Source organism: Phyllostomus discolor, chromosome 1 (assembly GCF_004126475.2).
Source record: "Phyllostomus discolor isolate MPI-MPIP mPhyDis1 chromosome 1, mPhyDis1.pri.v3, whole genome shotgun sequence".
NCBI lineage: Eukaryota > Metazoa > Chordata > Mammalia > Chiroptera > Phyllostomidae > Phyllostomus > Phyllostomus discolor.
Genome location: NC_040903.2, coordinates 147,376,018 through 147,395,756, shown reverse-complemented (window position 1 = coordinate 147,395,756; position 19,739 = coordinate 147,376,018). Strand labels below are relative to the sequence as shown.

Genomic DNA, 19,739 nt, shown 5'->3' with positions numbered 1-19,739 from the left:
TCTGTTTTCTACCTTGTCTGTCTTCTAACCTGTTTCTGTTCTGGGTTAGTATCATTGTAAGTCTTTCATGTTCACTCATGGCTGCTTCTCTTACCTGTTGTTTGGTCCCTTGAACACATGAGAAGACTTAGTAAAGTGTGTCAATATTTCTAAGTTCTACAACTGCTTTTGTAGGAAAGTTTTGGACTTCTTGTATTTAAAAATAAGAAAATATTTTCTTCCTTCTTTTTTAGATATTCCCCTGAGTCATATCATAAAATAAAGATAAATAATATGTAAAAAAGAAAATTTTACACCCCTCCCTTCTTCAAAATCCTATGAGACTATTCCCTTGGCCCGATGATCTCATTCTGAGAATCCCAGAACTCTAATACATCACTTGGTCACCACCTTCTACCATAGCTAATTAGTCACCTCCCTCAAAATAGCAGTGTTTTATATAGCCTCTAGTCTTAGGGAGGGTGGGTGAGAGGATGTGGGCAATGCTTATGCACAGGAGAAAATTTGGGTTGTGGAACTTCTCTGACTCCCTGATGATGTTGCCAGTTAGGTAGGTGGTGGTGAACAAGAGGGGTGGAGGGCAGTTGGGCTCTGCTCTGTCCCAAGAAGAGTCTTCTAGGTTCCTTGCTTCCAGAGAGGAAAATGTAACAAAATGAGCAGAAGCAGAAATTATATAGGAATGAAGTTTCAGGGCAAATGTGTAGAGAAAAGCACATGAAGGAAGGTGAAGTTGATGTTTGAAATGGGAATCCAGGTAGAAGAACAAAGATATGGGAAAAGAATGGTTACCGTAAGCTGACAATTACTGTCCCTGCTTTGAAAATCTCTGATCCATATTCCACTTTCTCTGCATGTCAGTAGCTCATCTTTGACCTCACTTGCTGCATTGGCCAGAGGGTAATTTGGTCAAACAATTTCAATGTGACCTTTAGTGCCCATGGATTTCTGTCTCTTTTGATATTCAATTCTGCTCATATGTCAAACAAATGTACTTTTCTGAAATTCTCATTAAGTTCCTAAGCACACCTGAATGGTGTCACAAATGTATTCCAGCTGGCGTTTGTCCAAATTTATGATGCTCACCTTCAAGAAGTTTCTTACAGTTACTGGGAAGCTTTCTTTATCTCAGCTGTTTATACATTTCTGCCACTCTGCACATCTTCTGTGTGTAGCACATTGCCTTTTTTTCCCACTTTTCCTCCAAAACTTCCTTGTCTGTATTACTGAAACTGTTTGACATTTGTAATTTTGTTTTCTCTACTTTGTCTTTATTCTTTACCTCTCTACAATCTTAATTCTCTCTTCACTATTTGACTTCACCTACTCCTTTTAATGCCACCAATAATACGTATCCCGGCCCTAAGTCCCTGCCTTTTTCTTAGTCTGTGTCTTCTTGATCACTTTGTATCATATGAGAGGGACAGCTAGTACTTCTTTGGTATTTCTTTTCCCCTTGTTTCTCATTGTTGTGCACAGAAACAGGGCTTTTAAAAAGCAGGTGATATGTAAAAATAGATATAACATAAAGAGAGATGTGGATGATACAGATAGAATAGAGAGGGCAAAACCTGGAGTGGTTCTTGAGTGCACAAGAAGGAAGAGTTACAATGCAAAAGGTAAGGATTTGGCTACATCTTTGTTACTTTAGCTTTAGAAGGGAAAGGACACATTTTCTCTTCCCTCTTAAGCTAGAATCCTGTACCTATTGTTTTGACAAGTGATAGGGTGGTCAGTTTTCTTTCCTGTTGTTCTTGTCTGATATTTTGTTTTTGGCTTCTAAAATAAATGGACATGGACAATATTATTACATTATTCTGTACTTTGACACAGAGGTGTGCTGTAGAGATGAACAAGAAAGATTTTTTAAATTCTGGTTTCAAAGACAAAACTTACTTTTATTAGACATATGATTTAGTTTAATATTGTACATAGATTGGAATTATGCAGTGATAACAATACTCTTCATTGCTGTTTTGAGCATTCAGTCAAGTAATATGCATGCAAAATGATTGATTTTCAAAATCACTTTATTTTCACACTTTAAAATACTTTTTACCAAAATCACGATATTTTCACACTTTAAAATACTTTTTATTTTTAAAGAAAACTCAAAAATTTTGTCAAGTTTTTAAAAATACTTTTCTGTATTTTCAAATGATGAATATGTACTATTGAAGTCATTGTAAAATGATTTCTAAAATTACTTTAAATTTTGCTGTGGAGTGCATTGCAGTCACTATATAATAAAAAGAGTTCTAGAATGTGGCAGAAAGCCTCTTTTTCAAGAGGAAGTCACAAACCTCTTTTTTCTTCTCATTAACAGCCTCCCTCTTTAGTTACACTGGAAAAACCAAAATGGTTATAGGCAATGACTCTCCAGGTCAAGTATTCTCAGTTTGGCAACCCAGCATCTCTGAAGCATCACTTGGTCATTGTCCCTAGGGACTGTAATTACCTTCCTTTCTTACTGTGACACTGTTTCACACAGGTATTTGTGTGTGTGTCTGCAATGACACTGAGTAGGATCTGGTTGAGTTTTGGGGGGACTAATAACTGAATCTTAGCAACAATGATGTCTTAGTCCCCTTGGCAAACCAGGCAGGTGAGGGGAATGAAGATAGTGAGAAAATCAGAAAGCAACATTTCTCTGTTCTAAGGATAGAGATGGTTTGGGTAAGCTGGTAAAGATTTTCTCTGGTCAGATTCATTCAATTACAGCAGTGTCTCAATGGGGCTTTTCTTTTTTGCCCCTTCTTTCCAGTTTATCCATGGCACTGAAATAAGTCACATTCCTTAAGCATGGGTCTCATCGATTCCTTGCTCCCCAGTCTTTGCTTCCTTTTTTTTTTTGAAACAATGCTCAATTATCTTAAGTTAGAGGCTGAGGTCAGGTTTCTTTGAAAAAAGTGAGTTTCAGCTTTTTTTCTCCTCATATTTACCACTGCTGTTTTAAACGGTTTCCATTCTCCAGGCAACTTGCACTTCTCACCATTATCCCAGAGCATCTTAGACTTACTTGTCATTTCTCATATTATCATCTGTTTGATATGATTCTTCCAAATTTATCTATAAATATTATAATAGCTCTTCTCAGTGCCACATTTACCATTTGGCTTCTCTACCAGAGTTGTAGTTTGCTTCTTCCACTTTGCTCATGTATTCCTGTCTGTGGCACTCATTTTACTGTACTTGTTGGATATTCACTGACCATGTTAGATATGCAATGTCTTTCTAAGCAACTAGCACAGAAGAGATACCCAGTAAATACATGTTAATTAATAAAATAAATAAGAAGACATGGCAGAACAAGAATAAACAGAACTAAGACTACATTAGGCTTAGTTACCAGCTGTCTCCATAATTGGCTATTTGACATGTATAAACTGTCAATGTGTTTTACATTTGTCCAGGGTTAGGAAAAGCTATGGCTAAAGAATATTAAGTAGATCTTGAAAAAAGATGGTAGTTTTGAAGTAATTTTTGTTTTTTGCAAATGTCTTATTTACTGAGAGCCATGTATTTGAGAATTTGCCTCCTTTGGAAATTCCATGGGCAACCCTCTCCTGCTTCTGCAAAAGTTTCAAATGACCAGTGTTATCTGAGTTGGTCAGGAAATGCATCAAAATAGTTTTTTTGAGAGTTCTTCTGTGGCTTTGGCTGCAGGGAGAGGGGCAATTGGGGAAATGACACAGTATAACTATGTGTCAGAGCACAGACTTCTTGCAAAGGAAGCCCTGAACAGAATCTTCACTGAGCAGCAAAATAATTCTAATGGAAATATTCCTAATGAAGACTTTCAAGCCACTGGACACCAGCACAGACATGAAAACCTAACTTAAAAGCAGCACCACTTAATCATCTTAGAATAATGGATTCTGAATTAAAAACTTTTTAATACCTGGAATTGAAAACTGGGACATAGAGCTGGCTGGTCCCTCCCATGTACCAGGTACCATTTATTGTGCTCCACATTGTGGTAGGTTCTGCATTAGGTATGAGTTACATTTATCATGTCACCTAGTTCCCATCACACCCTGCAAGGGAGGTGTTATCTCCTTTCACGAATGAGGAAACTGAGGCTCTGGGAGGTTCAGGAACTTTCTCATGCTCATATAGAAAGTAAGTAGTAGAGCCTGGATTTTAAAATAAGCCTGATATACTTGAAAGCTCAAGCTACTCACAGCTCTACTGTAGTCTTCTGAAATGAGAGCAACAGCAATAATGTATTTACCTTTACATTTGTACTGCATTTTCAAAAGCAATTTTCCATTCATTACTATCTATAGAAATTGTGTGATCCTGGCTGGGCAGTTACTGAAGGAGTTTACCTATTTGAACGAATCACTAGACATGGGAGCTGGATCCTCCTACTTACTTTTATCTGAACCCTTCTGAACTTTGTCCTCTGTCCTTGTGTGCCTCATTTTTTACTCTTCTTTTTAGTATCATAGTGCATATCTCTTCTAATTTTTCTTTTCCTGGTGTCTTTTTCCTTTTTATATTCTCTTTCCACTTTTTATTATCCTTATTCCTCTCTACCTCAGAATATTGACACACTTCATGACAATGAGTTGAGTGTTGGATGTAGTTTTGCAGAGGAAAGTCTCCTCCTGTCTCTAAGCAAGATGTATGTTATGGAGGGTGGGGTGCCTCTGGATAGAGATTATTCATTATGATTACTATAAATTTTGAGATGAGAAATGTTCTACTCTGCATGTGGAACCTACTTGAAAAGCTGCTGGTGAAAGGAGAGCACTGGAGTCTCCTCTCATTCTGAAAGGAGAATTTCAGGATGAAGTTCTAACTTGCCATCTAGTTATAAACTCTGGATGATATACAAATGAAAATTTTCAACCATTATGTTAATAGCAGAAGACTACTCATTACAGATCAAGGTATTTACCACTCATATTTAAAAGAATAGATCTCATTCCATCCTCTTTCTGAAATCCCTTACCTCTCTAGATGATACTTGTCTTTTCTTTGAAGATCTATTGCTTTTTTCTCACACATTCAAGAAGTAATTTTTTCTATTGTTTACATTGTATATATTGTATACTTCCCTTTTATTGTAGCTATTATGTGCACATTTTATGTCTACAATGATTTATTGAGTTTGTGACTTATAGAAGTTAGTCAGAAAAACACCTTTTGACCATTATGAACTGAAAATGTCAAAAAGCTTTATAACATAATTGAGAAACTTTATTTACTTTTGAGGAGAGTAAAAGATAGAAAAGCAGAAATAATGGTGCAATAACAAACAGTCCCTCAAATTTCCTATTGTTATATACTTCCAAATAAACACCAAAATAAGAAGAGTGAACAATTAAAGTATGGTTGTAATGAATATTCTTGTTTCTGTGTACAGTTTACAGTTTTCTAACATTTAATTACTCATTTGTTTTGTTGTTGTATCTAGTTAAGTTGTCATACTGAATAATTTAGTGCTAATAATATGTAGTTTTTATAATTGCTGGTATTTAGTGTCAGTTTTAAGAAATTGAAACTGGAAAAATTGGCATTCGTGCTGCCTATCACTACCAGAACCAATAAGAAGAGACAGGGATATCACCTTTATAGGTGTTCAGTCTATGCAGATGTTGGCAACATGAGAAGATGGTGGGTTATGTACCCTCAAAATCCATCTGAACATCTCATCTCAAGCTGTCCATTTCACAAGAAGAAAGGGTAGGTAAGGATTTGGAAAAACAGTTAATTGGATAGAATTGCAGTACAGTCATGATTTTCCTAGTACATCTTTATCTGTTGATCAACAATTCTTTATCTATATCACTGGGGTTCCATCCCTGATGCACAATGGTGCTGATATCATCTCCATAGCTTGAAGACCTCCTGGGGCACAAAGGATGAATTGCTTCTGGATCTCTTGGAGTCACAAGGTCAGGCATTCCAGTTCCTGGAAAAACAGCTTTCCCTATACATTAATCACTGAAGCTTATCAAGTATGACTGAAGCCAATCTTTAACTCTTGAATTCTCCTAACAAAAATCACATTTTTAAGTTTGATTTTTACTCTTCTTTCTTAAGTTGTTTTCTACAGGATCTGTAATTTCTGTACTAGGAATCCAGAGACCTGGGCTGTGGTCCCCAGTTCTGGCACTACTGTGACTATGAGCAATTCAGCTTACGTTAATGAGTCTCAGATTTTTCATCTAAATAATGTTCAATTTGGACCAGGCTCTTCTTAATTTGAAGTGTTGATATGATTCTATTGGGTACTTATTTTCCCCCAGAAAAGTCTCCACATTTTTCATCAGTTTCTGGATGTCTCTGGCCCTCTCCCAGTGCCCCCAGTCACTCACCCATGCTTTTTTTTTTTACCTCCCAGTCCTCTTCAGCATATCTATGCCTCCCACGATGAAGAGCATAGGTGGTTCCCTGTTCCCCAGCTCAGACTGACAGATTTCTGATGACTGAAGAACATGAGACTAAAGAAATGTGCCTCTGAACACTGGGTTGTAGGCTGAGAAATTGAGAGTAAAGAGATTTGATTTTGTTTTGTATGGAGAGACTCGGCTTAGTAGTGGTGAGTCAGAATTGGGGTCAGGTCATAGTGAGAACTTCTGGAAGTTTGGGGGCAGAAGGGTGTTTTAGGATACATGAGAACATCAACTTGACATGCATTTTTTGGTGAAAAGATTCTTCAGTTTTCTGGAGCTGACTCTGCAAAAGAACAAGAATATCAGTAAACCTGTTGTTCTGCATTCCAGCACCTTCTAAGGGCATAAAACTTCAGGAGCTGTGTTCAGGGTTCACCCTCTACATGGAATTGACTATGTTGGGTATTTGGACACAGAGAAATGCAATCATCTCCACCCCATCATCTGCTCCCCTTCCATACACAAACATACTCCAAACTAAAAAGGCAACAACCTTTCAGTATCAACTTTAGGTACACGTGATCAAGCTAAGGAGAAAATTCTGTTTTGCTCCCTTATATTGTTATTTGACATTCCTTTGATTTCAAAATGGGCTACAGCTTAAAAGTACAAGTGACCTTGAAGGTACAAATACATACATGAATTTCAGATCAATAACCAAGGTGGTTCAAATATGAGAGCAGGTTACAGTAAAGGGAAGGACTGAATACCTTAAAAGGATGGAGGCACCACTGAACTGGAAAAGGGAGTAGGTGGGTGAGGCGGAGGCCCTGGTGAAGCAAAACTTAATATTTCAATGTTTTCAAGTGCTGGTCATAGGCACCTTAATATATGTGAATGCATAGAAGCTGTTTGCAGATGTATTTAACATTCTCTGTGGCAATATAGGCATATGCTGTAGCAGAAAGTAGGGTAAATTCCCAAATATTTTTCTATATCCTAGTCTTGGGTAAAAGCCTTTCAGGGCCAAGTGTAGCCTCTAGAGAATTATTGAATAGTGTGGCCAGTAGAATGCTCTGTACAATTTTGGTAGAACTTTAAAAAATGGTAAGCTTCAGTGGGTGAACACTAAGGATAGTATGGTAAGTGAAATAAGCAAGTCACAGAAAGACAAATACACCACGATCCCACTTATATGAGATATCTAAAAAAGGAAAATTCATAGAAACGAAGTAGACTGGTGATTACCAGGGGCTGGGGGATGGGTAGAGGATGTTGTTGTTTAATGGGTATAAAGTGTCAGAGCTGCAAAATGGAAACATTCTGAAGATCTTTCCACAACAGTGTCAAAATACTGCATACTACTGAAGTAGATGCTTAAAAAAGGTTAATACAGTAAATATTATATCATGTATTTTTTCCACAATGAAAAAACATTGGAATATTTGGAAGAGAAGTGAACCTAATCTGACTTGAAAGAGAATGAAATTCTATCTTCAATAAGGCCCATATACTTCCTCTTTGACTACACCTGCCTAGTTCTGATGTGAATATTGCCTAGTTTCATCGATCTCAAACTCAGTCTGCATCCTATTCTATCATTTGTTTCTTCTTAATTCAGTCCCATCTCACGTTTCAGAAACTCTTATTCCTAGAGAATGATCCACTGAATAGCAACAGTTCTCCCCCAACCCTGTGCTATAAGTATAAACCCTGTGCTATTGTATGGAGAGAAGAATATAAAAAATGGCCATGAAAGGGAGGTGAAATTTTTTTTAATGGAAAGCAGGGTAAGATATAATATGCATAATAATCTAATTTCCCTTTGGAGGTAATGAAATGAATTGATTTCCACTAACTGTCTCTCTCCTTTTGCAAGTAAGTATACTTTCTTGCTTGTATGTTCTGTTTCTTGCTGCAGGTACTTGCCTAATTCCCCTATAATTTTAGTCCATAAGAGATTATGCTGCTAGTTACAATCATGATATGATCTCTTCACTTATGTTTATATCACCACCACCAACCACCACCACCACCACCACCATCATCATCATCATCTTGCAACTGTGAAGAATTGGATAACCAGATAGTTTTCATTGTTAGGGTGAATAGGGCAACACAAATAATTAATACCACTATCATCCAGAATAATCATCATTTCTTTCTTACTTTCTTAGTGCCCATAATTTCAGCCACAGCCCAGTGGGTGGATAAATGGAAGGGGGAAATCACTCAGTTGTGTCTGAGTTTGTGTTTCTGGGACTCACCCATTCATGGGAGATCCAGCTTGTCCTCCTGGTGTTTTCCTCTGTGCTCTATGTGGCAAGCATGACTGGGAACATCCTCATTATGTTTTCTGTGACCACTGATCCTCATTTACACACCCCCATGTACTTTCTACTGGCCAGCCTCTCCTTCATTGACTTGGGAGTCTGCTCCGTTTCCGGCCCCAAGATGATTTATGACCTCTTCAGAAAGCGTAAAGTCATCTCTTTTAGAGGATGTATTGCTCAGATCTTCTTCATCCACTTCCTTGGTGTTACAGAGATAATGTTGCTCATCGCCATGGCTTTTGACAGATATGTGGCCATTTGCAAGCCTCTCCACTACCTGACCATCATGAGCCCACGGATGTGCATTTTGTTTATGGCTTCTGCCTGGGCATTTGGCATCAGTCACTCATTGTTCCAACTAGCACTTATTGTTAACTTGCCCTTCTGTGGTCCTAATATACTGGACAGCTTTTACTGCGACCTTCCTCGGCTCCTCAGACTGGCTTGTACAGACACCTACAGATTGCAGTTCATAGTCATTGCCAACAATGGTTTAATTTGTGTTGTCTCTTTCTTTGCACTTGTCATTGGCTACATTTTCATCCTGGTTACTGTTTGGAAACATTCCTCAGGTGGTTCACCCAAGGCTCTGTCCACTTTATCAGCTCATATCACTGTGGTCCTTTTGGCCTTTGGCCCAGTCATGTTTATCTATACATGGCCACACCCCAATTCACAGATGGACAAGTTTCTTGCACTGTCTGATGTTGTGCTCACTCCTTTTTTAAATCCAGTCATCTACACATTTAGGAATAAGGAGATGAAGGCAGCAATAAAGAGGTCTTTCAGACAATTAGTGATTGTTAGAAAAATTTCATAAATAATGTTATAAGGTCATTATCATCATGTAACCAGCATCTGGGATTTTAGAGTTGTTTTTGTAATGTATCAGTAATTGGCTTGTATAAGCAGACACTTTATGAAGGCTCTTATTCCCTAAGAATAATGAATATTTAGAGAAATAAAACTTTAATTCCAAAGTTATGTTGATTCAGATGGGGTTGCACATATATGTAGTAATTATAGTAATTTCTTCCTTGTTGGTTTCTTTGCTTTTTGTTTTTCTGAAGATTTTTGGGTTATTATTGTCTTTCAATTTACCAATATATTTTCTCATAATCTGTCTCTAGAGGCAACCAAGGGGCTAATTATTCACTTGCAACTGATAGTCACCACTTTTGAACCATAATGCCCCTTCATTTACTCTTTTTGTAAGTTGGAAAACATTCATATCTCATTCAAGTTATTCAAGACCATTATAAGCATGCACTTTCTCTTTATGGTTCAGAAAACATAGTTATTTTGTTGAACAGAAGAGTCTTCTCTTCAGATACTTTGAATAGGTATAAATAACCTGATTTTAGACTAGAGGATTAGTAATCTTGTTTCATTCTGTCCTGCCTTTCTGTTCCCTTTCTTGCTGTTCATTGTCTTATATAAGTGACCATGATCACTCAATATTTTTTTCTATTTGTGATGTAAACCCTTCTGGGAAGAACTTTGAAAAGACAAAACTGATGACACCCACTGGTTTCCTTGACATACATGTGCATATTCAGGATCTAGTGTTTCATTCTTTCATTCATCTGTCCATCAAATTATTATTTTTCTCTCCTATATATGTGGAATTGTGCTTCCCATATATCTGAAATTGTTTTTAGGACTACATGGAAGCATCCAAAATGTGTGGCTGGAATAATTATAGACAGAGAGAGATATGAATCAAATATTTGTACCACAAACTTACAGAAGCTTTTGTAGTGCTTTGTGAAAAAGCAAGTGTGAGATTTCCAGTGCTGATGAAATGTCATAAGCCCAATGAAGCTTGTTTTCCCCTTTAATTACATCTAAACAATCTTGGAAAATCATATATTAGTGAAAACTACCAAAGTAAAAAAAATAAAGGTAACAAATGCACTGGCATATAATAGAAGGGAATCAAACTTGAAGAAACAATGCACATGCAGGTGACGATTATTTTTAAGAAAATCTTTTCCTTTTTTTTCCCTCTTGGCCTTTTCTGAGAACAGATCCCAAATGCAGAGCTATGGTTGCCATGATTCAGGTAGAAAAAAAATTCTTAGAGGCAATCAGGACTTCTGTCCATATTACTGGATAAAGTGGTCCCAGAAAGCTGGTAAGTGTGGAATATATATATAAATATAATATATGTAATTATATATAATATATTATAATATATAAAATAATATATATAATATAATATATATAAATATTTAAAAGATCTTTTTCTTTTACCCTTTTCCTCTCTTTGCCAAATCCTAGTGTAGCTATTGTGTCAGAGCTACGTCAGTGGAGCAGATAGCTAAGACTCTTTTGGGGGCCCCATTATTTATGGAGAAAGGACCTGAGAGAGGACCCTTGTGGTCTGAGAGTGCGAATGAAATTCCCATATATGTTTTCTACCTCTTGTTTCTTGCTACATTACTGTTGGGACAGGACCATTTTATGGAGCTGCAACTCTGCATAATTCAGGCAGCTAAAACTCCAAGAGAAATCACATATTTGCAGGTGAATGATGATGAAAAAGAACCCTGCAAGATGAAGAGTGAGTGAAGATTCTTAGAGAGAGAGCTGGAGAAAATCACCTAGTCTGGTGTATGCACCATCATCACACACCCAGGGCTGGTTCCTGAGCTGTGTATGCATGGGACAGACCCAGAGCAACATAGCAACACCTTGGAAAACTTACCTACAAATGAGTGTCACATGTGGGGCAGACTCAGAGCAACAGAGAAAAGTCTGTAAAAACACAACTAACATTGAAACTACTACCAACAGAAGCTGCAACAGAACTTACATGAACGTAAATTATTGCCTACAAAAAGAGAACAACACAATTTTCCAGAGAATTTTAACATTAGGTATTTTGTAAACCTAGAGTTTCACAAAATAATTTAAAAATGTCCAAGATAAAATCTAAAATTAATTGACATAAAAGAATCACAAAAATGTGACAAATTCCCAAAGGAAAAGATAATCAACAGGTGCCAAGTGTAAGATTACCAAGATGCTAGAATTTGCAGAAACATACTTTTATTTATTTACTTAGTTTTTTGTTTGTTTGTATATTTAATTGTTGTTCAACTAGAATTGCCCCCTTTTACCCCCATTGCTATCCTCTGCCCTGCCCACCCTCCTCCCACATTCAATCCTCTCCCCTCCCCTATTGCCTTTGTCTATGGGTCCTTTAAAAATATCCCTTGGCTTGAGCCTTCCGTTCTTTCTCCTTATATCCCCTTCCCCTCACTCCTCTTGTCACTGTCAGTTTGGTCTTTATTTGTAAGGCTCTGGCTCTATTTTGCTCAGTTATTTATTTTGTTGATTAGGTTCCACTTGTGGATGTGATCCTGTAGTATTTGTTTTTCACCTCCTGGCTTATTCCACTTAGCATAATGTTTTCTACTTCCATCCATGCTGTTGGGAAGGGTAGGACCTCCTTTCTTACTCCTGCACAGTGTTCCATTGTGTAAATGTACCACAGCTTTTGATCCAGTTACTAAGGGGCACTTCTGCTATTATTTTCAGCACTTGGCTATTGTAAATAATGCTGCTATGAACATTGAGGCACATAGGTTCTTCCACTGACTCAATCCCTATTGTTTTTTGCAGTTAGAAATTATGGGGATTTATCTTTCTGAAACTGGTACACTTGGCTGATGGGCCTGGTGTGGTACTTGGGCTCCTTGCTCCCAAGCTATCCCTCCTGAATTTTTATGCACCGCATGTGTATGTGGGCCCAGCCTGTTCCACATCTGCACCTGTCCTACCAGACTAATGGATGGGATTTCTCTCATTCTGTAGTTGTCAGACTTCCATTTCTGCCAGTTCTGAGTGATGGTTGTTCTACAACTAAGTTGTAATTTTTTTTTGTGGTTGTGCGAGGAAGCAAGCCATGTTTACCTATGACACAATCTTGACAGGTGTTGTCTTTTCAATTCTTTGTTCCTCTTTCTTACAGGAGTTTCAGGTGTACTATAAAATGAAATTTTGCAATTTGTGATGATAACATGGATGAACCTTAAGAGTACAGTGCTAAGTGAACTAAGTCAAAAGGAGAACAACAAATAGCCTATGGTTCCATTTACATGTGGAATAAAAAAGACCTGTAGAAACAAAATTAAAGAAACTATTTGATTTTCTATTTCACTTTGCTGAGGACATTTAAGCCCCCAAATTTTCTACTTTTAGTAATCTTCATTTCTATCATACTTTTTCTATTTACCTGTTGAAATATTTTAGTTTATTTTTCATCACTTTTTATTTTCTATGACTTATGTATTTTTTGAAGTTTTTTCACAAACTTTTAATTTTTATTTGTTTAATTTTTATTGTTGTTCAAGTACAGTCGTCTCCATTTTCACACAAAGATGGCCCTGAATCCCATCCATCCCCACCTCCCACCCTCAAACCTACTTTTTTTGGCTTCGTCTATGTGTACTTCATACTTGTTCCTTAATGGGCCTTCCCCTACTTTGCTCCATTATCCTTCTCCCCTCTCCCCTGTGGTTACTGTCAGTTTGTTCTTTATTTCAATGTTTCTGGTTATATTTTGCTTGATTGCTTGTTTTGTTGATTAGGTTCCACTTATAGGTGAGATCACATGGTATTTGTCTTTCACTACCTGGCTTATGTCACTTAGCATAATGGTCTCCAGTTCTATCCATGCTGTTGGGAAGGGTTATTTCTTTTTTTAACACTTACAAAACAATGTGACTTTTATTTTTATTTTTTTATGTGTGCCTTGCTTACACCTTCCTTTTTTATTTGTATATTTTTCAGTTATTCTAATTATTTCCACCATTTGCCCCTCTCTGCCCAGCCTGCCCCTACTTCCATAGTCAATCCCCACCCCATTGTCCATATCCATGGGTTCCCTGACTATTCCCTTCCCTTTATTTCAAGCAGTTCCCCCTCCCCTCTCCCCTTACTGCTGTCAGTCCATTCTGTGAATCTATGCCTGTGGTTCTATTTTCCCACTAGTTTGTTTTTGTTCATTAGAATCCTCTTACAAGTCAGATCATACTTTATTTGTCTTTCACCAACTGGCTTATTTTACTCAGCACGATAGTCTCCAGGTCCATCCATGCTGTTGCAAAAGGTAGGAATTCCTTCTTTCTTTATTCTGTGTAATATTCCATCGTGTAAATGTACTACAGTTTTTAAATCCACTCATCTACTGATTTCTTAAAATTTTATTTTTCAACTACAGTTTGCAATCAATATTATTTTGTATTAGTTTCATGGTACAGCATAGCGATCAGACAACCATATATATGTGCATACTTTACGAAGTATTCCTCTGGTATGTCTAGCACCCAGCTGGCACCATATATAGTTATTGCAACATTATTGGCTATATTTCTTATGGTATAACTTACATCCCCATGACTATTTTGTAAGTACTTTGGTGAGCAAGGGTTCTGCCCACGGAGCACCCCTGTCTGCCACCAATGAGAATAAGTCTACCAAGACATGATCTTCTTGGGAAGGAAAGGTGGCCAATCTCTCAAAGGGGAAGGGCCTGGAGTCTTTTCTTCAATTGGCTTTTATTGGGTTTAATTTGCCTAGGAATACAGGGCATATAGCTCATCAATCATTGTTAGGCAGTAATGATCAAACAGTTATCTACATTCTTAGGCCTGATTGCCCCAGAAACCTACCCTTTCCAGCATAGGACTGCATTGGACTCTGGCATCATTTCAGGCTTATGTCAGGTGGGGGATGTGGGCAGCCAAGAGATTAGGAGACTTTTTACAGACAGAATGAGGACTCAAGCTATGTCAAAGCTGAGGGGTGAGAGTTCATCACCCTCTTTCCTGTAGTCCCCCAAGTGCTTCCCTCACAGCCCCATCATGACCACCCCTGTCTTAGGTTGTCCCTGCCTTAAGGAATCTAACCCATCATTGGCTAACTAGTCATCTACCTGGGGCCAAGCAGAGAGAAATAAAGGGGGCAGAGGGGGCAAAGTTTTGCCAGGAGGATAAGCTTTGTGTTTTCAGTGGCTTATGGTCCCAAGGTTGTTTTGCTCAGCCTTAGCCATGGAGGGTTACAGCTTCTGAAACCAGGCAGGGTGGTTCCCAACAACTACCCATCTGTACTTTTCAATCCTTTCATCTTTTTTACCCAGTTCTCTCACACTCTTCTCCTCTGGCAACGATCAGTCTGTTCTCTATATCTGTGAGTCTATTTCCATTTTTTTCTTCATTTATGTTTTTTAGATTTTATATAGGAGTGAAATCATGTGGTATTTGCTTCTTTGACTGACCTATTTCATTTAGCACAATACCTCTGGTTTCATCCATGATGTTGCAAATAGTAAGATTTCATTCTTTTTTTATGGCTGGGTAATATTCTATTGTATTTTTGCTATAGCCATTTTTAAAAATATATTTTATTGATTATGCTAATACAGTTGTTCCATTACCCCCCTTCATTCTCCTACATCCTGCACACCCTCCCCTTTGGTGCATGTCCATGTGTTGTAAGTTCTTTAGCTTCTACATTTCCCATACAGTTCTTGCCCTCCCCCTGTCTATTTTCCACCTACCATCTATGCTACTCATTCTCTGTACCTTTTCCCCCTCTCTCCTCCTCCCACTCCCCTGTTGCTAACCCTCCATGTGATCTCCATTTCTGTGGTTCTGTTCCTGTTCTAGTTGTTTGCTTAGATTGTTTTTGTTTTAGTTTTAGGTGTGGTTGTTAATCATTGTAAGTTTGCTGTCCTTTTACTATTCATGTATTTTCTTTCTCTTCTTTTCTTAGATAAGTCCCTTTAACATTTCACAAAATAAGGGCTTGGTGATGATGAACCCCTTTAACTTGACCTTATCTGAGAAACACTTTATCTGCCCTTCCAATCTAAATGAAAGCTTTGCTGGATAGGGTAATCTGGGATGTAGGTCCTTGCCTTTCATGACTTGGAATACTTCTTTCCAGACCCTTCTTGCCTATAAGGTCTCTTTTGAGAAATGAGCTGACAGTCTGATGGGAACTCCTTTGTAGGTTACTGTCCCCTTATCTCTTGCTGCTTCTAGGATTCTCTCCTTCATTTTTACCTTGGCTAATGTAATTATGATGTGCCTTGGTGTGTTACTTCCTGCGTCCAAGTTCTTTGGGACTCTCTGAGCTTCCTGGACTCCCTGAAAGTCTATTTCCTTTACCAGAATGGGGAAGTTCTTTAGTATTTGTTCAAATAAGTTTTCAATCTGTTGCTCTTCCTCTTCTCTTTCTGGCACCTCTATAATTTAGATGTTGGAACATTTAAAGATGTCCTGGAGGTCCCTAAGCCTCTCCTCATTTTTTTTGAATTCTTGTTTTTTCATTCTTTCCTGTTTGGTTGTTTCTTTCTTCTTTCTGGTCCACCCCATTGATCTGAGTCCCAGTTTCCTTCCCATCACTATTGGTTCCCTGCACATTTTCCTTCATTTCACTTAGTGTAGCCTTCATTTTTTCATCTAATTTGCCACCAAAATCAACCAATTCTGTGAGCATCCTGATCACCAGTGCTTTGAACTGTGCATTTGATAGGTTGGCTATCTCTTAGTCACTTAAATGTACTGGCTCTGGGGATTTCATTTTTTCTTCCATTTGAGCCATCTTTTTTTTTCTCATTGGTCTGGTCACACTTGTTACATATCAGAGGCAGAGCCTTAGGTATTCCCCAGGGTGGGACAACCCAGTTGCTGGGTTGTGATGCTGTATGTGAGGGCAGGGTCAGAGAGGGAACAATGGCACTTGCTCTGCTCTCTGTCGAACCTCAGTCCCTACCACCTCTTTCCCCAAGCAGACTGGGCTTCTCTGGTGGCAATTCCCATGTGGGTGGGCTTGTGCACCTCGTGGGACTTTCCAACGACCTATCCTGTGAGGCGCGGAGTCTCTCCCCGAGCCTCAAATGCCACAGGTGTTTTCAATCAGTGTCCCAAGGCTCTATTTCCCAGCATTGGGATGCTGGGTTGCGCACAATGCCTTCCTTCACAGTTGCCTCCTTGATAGGTTTGCTGTTTGCCACCCCTAGGCCGCGGTCTGCCAGCTGCTGTGTGAGTGCCCAGGGTCTGCCTGCTTCGGTCTTGGGCATCCCAGATGCCTTATGCGCCTGGTCCCAATGCTCTCTGCTCTCCACGCTGCGACCCATGACCTGCTGCCCGACTCTGCCCCTCCTACCAGTCTGGATGAACGTGCCTATTTTAACTCCTTGGTTGTCCGACTTCCATACAGTTCAATTTTCTGTCAGCTCTGGTCATTATTCTGTTTCTAAATTGTTGTTGTCCATATCTTGGTTGTGTGAGGAGGCACAGTGTGTCTACCTATGCCTCCATCTTGGCCAGAGGTCCTACAGCACCTTTTTTATACACTTGTCTAATTTTTAAATTATTTTTATTTTATTCCTTACCAAAAGACATTTTTTTTCATTGTAGAGAGAAAGAGAGAAAGAGAAAGAGGAATGTCTACGTGAGAAAGAAACGTTGATTGGTTGCCTCCTGTAGGTACCTGACCAGAGTTTAAACTCTTAAACTATGTATGTGCCCTGACTGGGAATCAAACCCATAGTCTTTGGGCTTATGGTACAACACTCCAACAAACTGAGCCACACTGACCTGGCTATCCACTTATCTATTCATGGGTACTTGGGTTGCTTCTGTAGCTTGGCTATTGTAAATAATGCTGCAATGGAGATAGAGGAGCATATACCAGAAGTTTTTGAATTCGTGTTTTGGGTTTTTTTTACTATATTCTCAGAAGTGGGAACCCTGGGTCATAAGGCAGTTCCATTTTTAAATTTTTGAGGAACTTCATACCGTTTTCCACAGTGACTGTGCCAATGTGCAATCCCAATAGTGCACAAGTATTCTCTTTCTCCACATCCTCACCAACATTTGTTATTTGTTGATTTATTGATAATAGCCATTCTGACAAGTGTGAGGTAATATGCCATTGTGGTTTTAATTTGCATTCTCTGATGATTAGTGATGTTGGGTATCTTTTCCTATGTCTGTTGTCCATCTGCATGTCCTCTTTGGAGAAATATCATTTATTTCTTTTCACTCATATCATCTACAAGTTATTTCTGATGGTATATTATTAAAAAGAAGGTATATTGTTAAAAATTCATAGAAAATTGGACATCCCCTGAGGGTCCACTTCACCCCAGCAAGGCTAGTGTCCAAGGACTCCCTAAGGGTGTGTGACAGTTGCAATAAGAAGGAATGAGATGTTCAGATGATCCAATGTACATCCATCTGCTTTGAGTTACATAAGTCACTTGAGTTACATAAATTTGACTTGTCCTTACTTACAGCTTTTTTAAAAAAAATATTTGGTGGGGGGGAGAGATTAGAAGATGGCAGCAAGATAGGTGGTTGTGGAGTCCACTTCCCCCTGTGCATGGTGAAACACCTAGGTGATCTTCTGAGGAACAGCATGAACAACCAATAGTATCCCAGCATATATGAAGGTTGCAGACCAAAAATTGTAGAGGACATTGAAAAATCAGAGAGTAAGGAGAGCACTTCAGGACAATAAGGTCCCTGGGACCAGCACAGGGATCACAGTGGTGCATCCCCAGGCCTGGAGCTTGCTGGGTCTTCTTCAGGATTCTTGGGAGAAAGCCAGGTCAACAGCTCCCTCCCCTGCCAAATAAGGTTTGAGCAGCACCAGGAAAGACCTGGAAGCTTGAAGTCTCAAGTGAGCAATAAGGACACAGTGGCAAACACATGGGTGCTATGTGCACCCACTGAGACTGTGGACCCTGGCTGGGGAAAGTTGGGCCGTGATGGACCCTGACCCGGATAATCCCCAGTCTGGTTGGAGAGTTGGGCTATGTGAGAGGCCAGGCACTTGCTTGGGATGGCAGGCTTGAGTAAGAGGAATTCTTTCAAAAAGAAAAAGAGACAAAAGAGGCACTCAGTGGCTGTTTGGGGAATTCTCTGCAGCAGCCACCCCAGACTCCTGTGCCCCTAACCCTGCCCAGCCCAGCAGCATTCCCACAGTGGCATGGAAGGCCCTGTGCTCACATCCAAAGCCTCGGGAAGAGTGCGCACCTGAGCCTGCAGGACTGGTGGCTGCCCTGCCATGCTCACAGGCCCGGTGATGCTGCTGGCCAGAGGCACCTTACACCCAGCCCCTGTGACTGGGAAGAAGCAGCAGAGGAGGTGGGTACCTGCATCTAGCAGCCACATTGGCACCCCTGCCCTGTAGGGACAACTGGCTAAGAGGAAGGTGGAGCAGTCCCCACAAAGGATAACTGCAAGGCTCAGGGAGTCAGCAATCCACAGAAATACCTAAGCCTTTGGGGGAACGGTGGTGCTGAACTAGCTTGAAGGGACCCTGAGAGTCTCTAGCATCTAGGACAGCAAAGAGTGAGAAGGGGGTGTGTGAACTGTCCCTAATCAGTGCACCTCAAGGACAGTCTAATTGGTGGATTGAAGGTGTAGGTTGGGTGCAGAAGGGCACTGGGGACCAGGCAGCAAACTGAGGAACTGGGCTGGGGGCTGGGCAACTGTGAAGAGTGTGGCTCAGGAAGGAAGAAAAGTGAAACCAATTCCCCCTCAGTCTGCTGCAGCCAGGAAAACCAGCAGAACTGACTGGGCCAGTTTGAAGCCAGCAGGAGGCACTTTTGTTTGTTTTTAAGTATTTTTTCTTTTAACTCCTTCTTCCTTTCCTTTTTAATTCCTTCTTCCTTCCTTCCTTTTTTAAAAAATTCCCACAAGCTAGACAATAATACCTGGACTGTAAAAAGACCAGAGTTGGCCCCAAAGAGGGGTCATCCCAACAGCTGAGACAGTGTGACAAATTTCATCCTGCTACTCCAGAGAACTTGCAAGTTATTGTATATTTGTATTATTTTTTTCATTATTCTTACATTTTTTACTTTATTACTATTTTTATATTTCTGTTCTTTCTGTTTAGTCTTCTTCACTTGGCTTGTTAAATTGCATTGTTTGACTGGTTTTCCTTGTTCTCTCTTACATAGTGTGTTTTTAATTTTCTATCTTTCACGTCACTTGTGTTCCATTAGCACGCTACTCTAGGTCCTATACTTCCC

The 19,739-nt window shown here is 39.3% G+C and overlaps 1 protein-coding gene across 1 annotated transcript; it reads left to right on the top strand.

Moving 5' to 3' along the window:
- Nucleotides 1–458: 458 nt before the first annotated feature.
- On the top strand, nt 459–9,562 carry LOC114490315 (olfactory receptor 4F3/4F16/4F29-like). Its single transcript, XM_028504290.2, has 2 exons — nt 459–550; nt 8,522–9,562. The coding sequence occupies exon 2, from the start codon at nt 8,559–8,561 to the stop codon at nt 9,495–9,497; it is 939 nt and encodes a 312-aa protein (XP_028360091.1). The 5' UTR covers nt 459–550; nt 8,522–8,558; the 3' UTR covers nt 9,498–9,562.
- The last annotated feature ends 10,177 nt before the right edge of the window (nt 9,563–19,739 follow it).